Source organism: Pogona vitticeps, chromosome 1, assembly GCF_051106095.1.
Source record: "Pogona vitticeps strain Pit_001003342236 chromosome 1, PviZW2.1, whole genome shotgun sequence".
Lineage (NCBI taxonomy): Eukaryota > Metazoa > Chordata > Lepidosauria > Squamata > Agamidae > Pogona > Pogona vitticeps.
Genome location: NC_135783.1, coordinates 329,261,498 through 329,272,332, shown reverse-complemented (window position 1 = coordinate 329,272,332; position 10,835 = coordinate 329,261,498). Strand labels below are relative to the sequence as shown.

Genomic DNA, 10,835 nt, shown 5'->3' with positions numbered 1-10,835 from the left:
ATGACCATGGTATTTCTCATCTTGTTAAAATCTATTAATGTGATAACTCTTCAAACAATGGTATTATGGACGTCATAATAGTATTGTTTTTTTTGTCACCTGCAAGCTGCTGAGTCAAAGTACCTATTAAAATTTCTCCATTATAATGATGGTTGCCATTTCTCCATGAAACATCATGCCACCATGTCAACATCTCAACAGTCAGAGAAGCAGGGTGTGGATGAAAAATCCCATTAGTAGATGATGCTGGACAGCTGGTCCAAATTATATGCACAAAGCTTGGAATGTTCAATGGGAGAACACTGGAAATAAACCCAGCAATAGCAGTGCAAACCAAACAATGGAGAAAATACAGCATATAAATCAAAGGTGAAAAGGCAATGGAGTCAAGGCACAAGAAAGTATACTAGGGTTACATTTCGCAGAAACTGAAAAGTTACTTTGAAGAACAATAAATATAATGACATGCTGCAACTATCATTAACTCTGCCATGCTGGATGATATTCTAAGACATTTTAATGGAACCATGTACCTCAATTATTATTCCTCTGCTGCTCCGCTCTGCATGTACTGCAAATATTTTATATATTATTTGCAGTAAGGGGAAGGATATGTTCTCAGTCATCCCAGACTGCATAATTTAATGAGAACTCCCCAAATTCTATACAATATTTTCAAGAAGTAATACCCTCCTGCGATTGGGTTCTTCTTGAATTGGTGACGGTTCCCTCATTGTGGCGGGAATAAGAGACAGAGGCGATTTTAAAAATCCAACCGGTTCAACTTTATTAACTTCAGTATCGTGATTAACCAAATTAAACGGATCAAAACAACTTAATTCTGGTAACGTCTTATAATTTGGAATTCTGGTTTCTGGAGTACAAAAATCACTTATCACATTGGGGCTGGACCAAAGCGCTTGCAATCGGTCATCTCCCTCAGAGGGGTGCTCCTTACTGCGCACACTGTCCCACAACACGGGTGTCTCGCCCAGTCCCCTTTTAGAAGTGGAATGTTGAAAGAGGGACTGGGACAAATTACCTTCCTTCCTCCACCTTGGTTGCACAGGTAAACTACCACAGCCATTCTAAGGGTTTTACTCCTTTCTTCTCCACTTTAGGTAGATCTGGATAGGGTAGTAAGCCTCCACCTGTTTTTAGATTCGGAAAATCCTTTAACAAATCACAGACCTTAGTAGATGCCTCTTCTTCTCTCTCAGTTTGTACCGCGCAATCTTTTGCCCCTTTCCTTGTCTAATCCATTTCAATTCTAAATTCCAATGCATCACCCCATTCTTTTATAACCTCCTCCCACACTATCGGATCTTGCTCCTCCCCTTTCTCCTCCCCTTGATCTTCTGACAAATATACTTCTATTGCCTTCCTCTTCTATTCCTCCCTCTTCTGTTTCTACGAGTATGCCTCCTACACATCCACAAGTTTCCTCCTGTACACTTTTTGTTGAGGATGGCTCACTAGCTTGTTCTCCTTCAAACCTCCAATAAATTTTCTGTTCCCAAAAGTCACATATCCCTTCATCCCCCCCCAAATTAACTTTATCCTTTGGTTCCTGCACCCCGAAAATGTTGCTTTGAATCCATTTTCATCTTGCTTCCACTATGAAATAAATGTGTATCCTAATGTTTTTTCCTCAAGCATGTTATCAGCTGACAGTAGCAGTGCAATCTAAAGCTCAATCCTATACAGTATACATTTTCTGAACACTTCTGTTCTGGTACACAGACAGCTGCTATCACATTATTTATTTATTTATTTATTTATTTATTTATTTATTTATTTATTTATTTATTTATTTATTTATTTAACTTATATGCTGCCCACACTATCGGAAGGTCTCTGGGCGGCTTACAACATTTAAAATACAATAAAAAGGCAAAATAATTAAAATGCAATTAAATATATATATATACTCTAAAAATTTCATTAAAAATGTTATAGTAACCACCCATGAGTTACTATCACATTTAATACTCTGTGATGGAACAATACTGTACACACAAATACAGTCCTCAGAATTGTTCTAAAGTGGTAGTGGGGAATTGTGTGTTGCTTCAGATCTTGTGGAATTACATCTCACATAATCTGTGATAGGATGCTTGCAATGTAGGGTGGGTAGGGGTTGAGTTCTATCTTGGGAATAGATCTGGCAAAGTTATAGTGAGCTTTATTTGTTTAATTAGGACTCACATGGGTGCATTTATTTGAGTTTGTTGTTCCTCTTCTACAAAATGTGACGCTATTGGCAGTGTTCTATATTTTAGAGCTACAAATAATTGTGCTCTTTATAAAACCCTGTTTATAAAACACTGGTTGCTCCCCACCTATTTATTTATTTATTTACTTTGACAGAGTATTGTAATATACAGAATGATTGTATTCATATTAATATATCCTATTGCAATGGTTTTGGTCCATGTAGTTTCAGTGGATTGTGTCCTTTGTTCCTTATCCTTCAGCACAACACATTGCATTGGTTTCATGAAGTGTTTTTCTGTATTTGCTTCTCTAAGCAGTGGCTAAAGCTGTTTTATAATTCTATTTATTCCTTTTTTTGGAAAAAGTATAGATATATAATTTTATAGAATGGTTATACACGTACAAAGAATGCATCAAACTGTTAAGAATAAAAATACTACACAATGTTTCAGCTAATCAGCCTGCACTTGTGCAGTTACTGTATACAGAAATATCTAAACAAAGGCAAAATATTGAAAAACACAATTAAATTTTATCATGTAGTTTTAGGTCAATTCAGATCACATTGTGATAAGAGATAGCCAGTTTGGCAAACTGCTGTTACAAAACTAGAATTTAGAAGAGTTCTATATTTAGTTTGTTGTCAGTTAGAAATCAATTCAAGCAGCTGGATGGAAATCAGATTTTCAGTGAAAGGACATTTCTAGGAAGGGCAATGTAATTTAATCAGACTGTCTTTCAGTGCTTCACTTAAAGCTGTTGAGACTTTGGTACTGTTGATAGTGCTCAATATAGAATGTCTGCTTCAAGATGGATAACATCCACTCCTAAACAATAAATGTGCAATGAAAGGTAGAACAGAAGCTGAGCATATTTGACAAACCTCTTTGCACTTGAATACATGAAATGAAGTGTTGGAGAGTGTGTGTAATGTATAGGATGATTCTAATAAAACTTTGATCTTAGTAGAAAATGGTCAAAATATCAACATGAAGAATGCTGTATTACTTACAGCCCAGGATACCTTTTCAGTAATCTTTGAGAGTAATAAATACATAGCTATTGTTTGTGTTTTGTGCCATCAAGTTGGAACTGACTCATAGTGAACTTAATAGGGCTTTCACTGTAAGTAGGATATTTAAGGATTGATACCATTCCACACACCCCAGTGAATTTCCATGGTTGAACAGGGATTCTAACCCAGGCCTCCTAAGCCCTAGAATGTCACTCTGTCCACTACTGTCCCAAACTGAGTATCTCCAGTAATAGGGAATGGCTAACATAAAACAATGGTGCAGCATAATTGTAACCTGCTTACCTCCAAAGGAAATTCCATTATACTCAGTGGGATTACTTATGAGGTAAACACTTGATAGGTGTGTTTAGGATTGCAATGCAGCAGTTAAGTCCTGTAAAAGTATATTCTGAAGTCCCGCTATGTTCATAGGGACATATGGGTTCTGCTATATTAGCACTAGTGAAAGTTAGTTGAAGTCTGATAATAATTGTGTACTGTCAAGTTAATTCTCACTCTCAACCTCTGGTTCTGCAGTCAGATATCAATAAATTACATCTCTGGCTGCGGAGACAGAGGTAGACAGAGTTCAAATCCTCATTGTGCCTCCTGAAAGAAGAGTCAGCCTGTGCGACCTCAGACAACCTGCACAGTCCCAGAGAACCTGCAGAAGGGAATGGTAAACCACTACCTGAATAGGGCCATGATGGCACACAATTATTATCAATATACTCTGTCACAGATTTAATGAAATTATTTACTGATGCTATTTTGGACAACAAAAAAATTGTTCTGGTAGAGAGTTAATAAGTATATTCAGATTGTTGTTGTTTAGTCGTTAAGTCGTGTTCGACTCTTTGTGACCCCAATGGACCAGAGTACGTCAGGCCCTCCTGTCATCCACTGCCTCCCGGAGTTCGGTCAAATTCATGTTGGTACATTCGATGACACTGTCCAGCCATCTCATCCTCTCTCACCCCCTTCTCCTCTTGCCTTCACACTTTCCTAGCATCAGTGTCTTTTCCAAGGAGTCCTCTCTTCTCATGAGATGGCCGAAGTATTGGAGCCTCAGCTTCAGGATCTGTCCTTCCAGTGAGCAAAGACAGCTACATTATATTCAGATACATTCGTTCATAACGGAGAGTCTAAGAAAGGCATCTTCGTGAACCCTTGGCCAGCCACGACTAAACAAAAGGAGACCCACAGGATGCCTCTGTCCAAAGCAGTTTCCTGTGTCCACGATATTTAACACAGATAACTCGCCAGTCCGTTGTTGTTGTTGTTGTTCTGACACACTCTGTCTTGTCATCTTCCAAGCAGATGGTAAAAATGAGAGACCTGTCAGGGAGAAGATAAAATCAGATCCTGTATATGGAGCCACAGACACCGCCCGCTGGTCGGGAAAGGCGCAGAAAAGAGGAGGAGGAAAGGGAGGAAAAAAGGACAGGGGAGAGAGACGCGCCACTCAGGGAGCCGACTGCGCAGGCGCAGAGGCAATTAAAAAAACCGTCGGGGGGGGGGAAGACGACAACGACAGGGAGGGAGAGTGACGTCGCGCGGGAGGAGCGCGAGGCGGATTCGGAGCGAGTCGAGGCGGACGCGGCGGCGCGGAGAGCGGTGGAGTTTCTGAGGCGACGGAGGGGCCGGGATTTCGCCGGGCTTCGGGGCCAGCTTCTGACGCCGCCGCCGCCGCCGGAGTGACCGCCGGGCCCAGCGGGTGGATGGTGGTCGTCGCGGTGCCCGGGCCGTGCCGCCGCGCAGCCATGTCTAGCGGGAACAGCCGCCGCCGCCGTGCTGCCAGGTGGAGGCGAGACCAGCGCGGTCCGCGGCGCTGCCTGTGAGGAGGAGGAGGAGGAGGACCCGGCTAACGGCTGGCGGCGGCGGCGGCTGTCTGGGGGAAAAAAAGGCTTCCATGTCGGCGGCTAGGGATTAAGCGCGGGGAAGATACCGATTCCGGGCCGGCGTGGCGGGCGGGGGATCCGGGCGGCGAGCCCCCCCTTCTATCGCTCCCTCAGAGGCTCCGGGGAGAGCGACCCGACCTCCAGAGAAAGCCGGGCCATGGCCGACCGGAGCGCCCCGAACTGCCACCTCAGGCTGGAGTGGGTTTATGGCTACCGGGGTCACCAGTGCCGCAACAACCTTTACTACACGGCCGCCAAAGAGATCGTTTATTTCGTGGCGGGGGTCGGGGTGGTCTATAGCCCCCGGGAGCACCGGCAGAAATTTTACCTGGGACACCAAGACGACATCATCAGGTACGGACGCCTGGAGAGCCCTTCTCTCTTTTCTTCGGTCCTCTTTTTTCCTCCCCAAACGGCTCCTTCAAGAGCGATTTCTGAATAGATTCGCATCACAGGACAGCGCGCTCCATCTCGGAGGATAAAAACGCTTTCTCTCTTTTTTTTTCCGCCTTGCGAAAACAGCAAGGGCAGGCAGGCGCCCTCCTTAGGGCATCAAGGTCCTCATTTGATCCCAGTCTTCTGAAGAGCTAGCTGTATTATCTGGGATTTTTCCTGGGCTGTATTAACTCTTCTCCTCTTCCAAGGGACGGTCCCCCCCCCTCTTAATTTATCCTCTCGGGAACTTGCATTTGTTTCCCATTTATTGCGGTTTCACTCTCACTCTCTTTCCTTGACCCAAGAAATAACATTCACTCTAATTCTCAAAGACACTTGCTGATTGACAGTAGGGTATTGCTTCCTTTTCTCTGAAACGAGATGGAAGTTATAACCCGTATAGATAGGGTGATGCCTGAACATTTTTGAAGAGAAAACCCTAGACCCTAAATTCTATCATATAAACATAGACTCTGTCTGTGGGCTTGGATTCACATCATGGGTTGCCTGAGGAATATACATTTTGTCAGCAGTGTCCATAAGGTGTTCTTGTGTATCTTCAGCTGGTCTAGTTTGGCACCCTTTCTGAGATGTGAGAGACCACTGCAGTATAGTACTGATTGTCTCAGATCCAGTAGTAGCTTTTCCTGCATCTTACTTCTTAAAGTCAGTAAACTCACATAAATTTACTATCCATACAAGATGTAACTGTGTGCCATTTCTTCAGTTTTAAATAACGTTTTTGTGTCGTATTGCTGAAATATATGAAACTGTTTAGTCACAATTTCAACATATCTAGGTACTGGTTGTGATACTAGTATGGAATAATTGAAGTCTTAACTAGGCACTTTGAAAGCAATGGTTTGGGTGACAGGCATTTGAGTGTGTACTAGATATTTTGTCTTTGCTTTTTTTTGTCTTGAAAGTTTGGCATCCACATTGGAAAAGTGTACAGTATTTTCAAGTGTCTACAGATGAGTGAAGAGGGTGGACAGGGTATGCTAAGTGGCTGTCTCCTTCTGTCGACATGTAAGAAGTGATAAAAGATTTTGTTCTCCTTTATGAAATACCACTGTATGCATCAGCTACACATTTGAACAGTGGCTGTTCCAATTTCCCAAACTCAGTATATTTTTTCTTGATCTTCCATATTTCTTTTTACTGTACATTAATTCTTTTGCCATTTGACAAATTACACAGTAAGAACTACTGTATGCTTATTCTCTGTTCTTGTGCAAATATTAGAGTGATTGATTTAGCTTCTGAAGGATTTTAATTTCATTTACAAAGAAAAGTCCCTATTTTACCCATACAGTTCCAAGCAAAGATTTGAAAGTGGTATGGACAGTGTCTTGTGAAATCTCTGAATCATTCTAGGAGAATTCTCAGCAGGATTTCCATTGTTCAAGGAGTGGTGTTTGGGTACCCTGGACAGTTCCTTGCTAACTCTCAGGAGCATTAAAAACATGGTACCAGACAAAACAATTCAGTAGTTCAGATTTCAGGGTCATCACAATCCCGTAGTTGAGTCAAAACACACATGCACCTTTCTGTAGAAGTAGTAGCAAATTGTATACATTTGAATCCAAAGCCTGTAGTGGCACTGACCAGTAGAAAAAGTGAGAGTGGGCCAAAGTTCCAGACAAACAGGGTAGCTGTCGAGCTCCAACCCCAGGGTTGAGGTAGAAAACAGGGAGGTGGGCAAGAGGGGTGATACATTGGCAATGGACATCTGGAGTTCATCAGATGTCACAGTCAGATTATCTCTGTAGTTTTCCTGTGTAATTTTCCATGCTCGGTAGCAACATTTGTATACAGTACATACTGTGATATTTTGGATTTCATGTACATGCAGAAAACCTTAAGGGAGGCTGTGGTGTTCTCACGATAATGTTTCTGTTTAGTAATTTCCAAAGTAGCCATGTTAGTTTGTCTCAGCATATCATCAATATTAAAAAAGGGGGGAAGAAAAGTGGTATTTTAAAGACTAAAATCTTTATTTCAGTGTAAATTTTCATGAACTAAAATCCACAAAATCAGAAATATGAAGAAGTGTGTCTGAAGAAGTGGATCTACTAGTCTCTGAGTGTTATAATGTTTTGTTTTTCTTGCTGTCTTTTTTTTTCTTTCTCACTTTTTGTATTTGTTGGGATGGTTCTGAGGGGGAAAACCCTTACACATGTCTTATATTACTAATATTTCAGCATTTTGAAATACAGTAGCTGCTGAAAACCAGCAAGCCACAGGCACATACTTTATTTTTGCATAGTCACAAGTTACATGTACAACCATACAGTACATTACCCTGACTCTAGATTATTTTGTATAGCCACAAAATATTGTTACTAGTTGAAAATTAATGTTTTGAAATGGATATATTTAGTCCATTTTTAATGCTAGCATGATTTCTCCCTGGATATTTGTGATTGAAAGAAAACAGCTCATATTATTTGTGTTTATGTAGTGAGTCGACAACATGTAACAACATAACAAGGGAAATGATGGCGCATGGCCTTTAAATTTACTAGGATCTATTACAAATGTGCTAAATCTTCCAGATGTCTGGGATGTTTTTAGTCAGCAGGTGCACTTTTATAAAGTGTAGTGAGGCTCTGTGGTTATCTGTATTTCTTCTAAAGTAAGAACTGACTGAATTAGAGCACTCTCTGCCTTTCTGTTAATGGGTCAGTTGTGTATCTCCTCAGGGCCACTAGAATTCTACACCAGCAGCTCCCCAGTAGATAGGAGGAAGACCATGGTGAAATGTGATTTCCCAGATAAACCAGAAACTCAGGAAGACTGTGGAATCAAACAGGAGGGAGGATTGGGTGAAGCACGAGGTGTGGAACGAGAAAAGAATGGGAAAGGAAGAAAATCCAAAAAGAGGAAGAAGTCTGGAAAAATAGGGATGGAAAGTATAAAAGGAGGACTGGATGTGATAGAAGAGGAGGTATCAGAATCAAAGGTAGAAAGGGTGTTGCCCTTAGAAGGGAGAGAAAAGGAGAAGGAAGAAATATGGGAAGATGCAGTAGGTGATTTGGGAAGGAGGAACATACACCATTTAGATATGAACTCAGGGAAGACTCTGAGCCCCCAGGGGAGTGGGAATTTATCTACAAGGAAGACCTCATGGACTGGGGTACTCGTACAGTTAAGGGTTCCAAAAGAGGAAGCAGAGAAGCACCTTAACTTTCAATACTCCTATAAGCCCTCTTGCCGGAGAGAGAGGGAAAGAAGAGACAGGCTTCATTTGACTTGGCAGTGACAACTCTAGAAATCATCATCATCACTAGACAAGTAAAATCATGAGTAAAGTTATTTTGTTGGGCTGGCTCTATGTATTTCTAAATCTTCATCCAATTCATTGTGTTTTTTTCTGTAGTATGGTTGTTATTTGCTTAAATATTTTGAAGAGGCTGTAATTCAGTTGTGTACAGGTTGTGTGTTGGAAGGCCCATGTTCAGTCCTTAACATGTCCCAAAGTGCTAAGAAACACATTTTTATAAAATGCTTGATAGTCACTATCAGTTAATTATGTAGACAATGAATGCAAAGCAAGATGTACTAATGGTCTGACTCAGTGCAAGACATTTTCATATACTCCAGGAGATGTGGGTGAATGTAAGTTTCTTCAGAAGTTTTAAAAATTCATTAAACTTTACTAGCATATCTTGTGATGAGCAATGATGAAAGTTTCAGTTCAGCAATATATAGATGCATAGGTGGTTCTCTATTTAGTCATGAGCCACCCTTGTACAGAGGCTATGTGTTCCCCATCTTTGGTTTATAGCCAGACATTCCAGAAGGGTACAGCACAGCTGAAGAAATGTAGCAAAAGGTCCTGGGACATATTCAAACTAATAAATCAATTGCAATTTTAGCCATGTTAAAGATTTTGTTTATCTTGATTCAATCATCAGTCCAAATGGAAATTGCAGTCAAGAAAGAAGAAGAATTTGATTTGGAAAGACTGCTATGAAAGAATTAGAAAAGACAATTAATTGTGAAGGTTTAGGAGGAAAAACAAAGTAAAAATAAAAATACAGACAAAAAAATTGTGGCACTTTAAATGCTAACTGCCATATTTTAATGTGTGCATTCATGGACAAGTTCACTTCCTCAGACATTGCAAAAATGTGTAACTAGAGACCAAGGCCAAGTTCATCCACACTATGATATTCACAATTATTATGTATAGATGTGAAAGCTAGACAGTAAAGAATACTGACAGGAAAAAAATGGTTGTAGTAGGTTTTTCGGGCTCTTTGGCCGTGTTCTGAAGGTTGTTCTTCTTAATGTTTCGTCAGTCTCTGGCCAGCATCTTCAGAGGACAGGAGTTAGAACTCTGTGTTCTGGTGTGGCGTGTGGGATAGTTGAGTATTTGTAGCTGTGGTATCAGCTTTTTGTCCTTTTCAGAAGATTGGGTGATTATGGTGATCAGGGTGTTTTTTGTTGTGGGTGTATTGTTGTGATAAGGGGGGAGATGATCTGTCACTGTGATTGATGGGTGTTGTTAGCTAGTCTATTGTGTGCAGTGATCATCAGTCCTTGTGGCTGGGTAGAGTTTGTTGACCTTTTGTAGGCTGTATTTTTCAGTGCTGGGAGCTAGGCTTTGTTGAGTTTCAGACTTCTTTTTTGTTGAAGCTGTACTGGTGTTTGTGGATTTCAGTGGCTTCCCTGTGTAGCCTAACATAATGATTGCTGGTGTTGTCCAGTACTTCAGTATTTTGAAATAGAATTTCATGTCCAGTTTGTTTCAGGGCATGTTCAGATACTGCCGATTTTTCTGTTGTTTTAGTCTGCAGTGTATTTCATGTTCTTTGATTCTGGTGCGGATTCTGCGTTTTGTAGTCCCAATATATACCTGTCCACAGCTGCAGGGTATCCGGTATACTCCTGCAGTGGTGAAGGTGTCCCTTTTGAGCTTTGCTGACTGTAACATTTGTTGTATTTTTGTGGTGGGCCTGAATACTGTTTGTAGGTTGTGCTTTTTCAACAGTTTCCCCATACTGTCTGTGACTCCTTTGATGTATGGCAGAAACACTTTATTTGTGGGTGGCTGTTTTTCTTCTTCAGATTGGTGTTGTTTTCTTGGTTTGATGGCTCTTGTGATTTCATTCTTGGAATAGCCATTTGCCTGTAGGGCCCAATTCAGATAGTTGAGTTTGGTGTTGAGAAATTGAGCTTCACAGTTCCGATTTGCACGGTCTACCAGTGTTTTGATTATGGCTCTTTTTTGTTGTGGGTGGTGGTTGGAGTTTTTCTGT

General features: G+C 41.0%; 1 protein-coding gene across 15 annotated transcripts in view; it reads left to right on the top strand.

Annotated features, from left to right (window-relative positions):
• Positions 1–5,144: 5,144 nt before the first annotated feature.
• The window catches only part of EML5 (EMAP like 5), a 108,083-nt gene continuing 102,392 nt past the window's right edge, over positions 5,145–10,835 (top strand). For 14 of the 15 annotated variants that reach the window (XR_013540786.1, XR_013540785.1, XR_013540787.1 and 11 more), the window contains exon 1: positions 5,145–5,487. Coding sequence is in view for 5 of the 15 variants with exons in the window: in XM_072986531.2 (XP_072842632.2) it covers positions 5,291–5,487 (197 nt within the window). In the remaining 10 variants the exon portion in view is untranslated. The remainder of the gene's footprint in view (positions 5,488–10,835) is intronic. The other variant, XM_078383717.1, reaches the window with a different exon arrangement.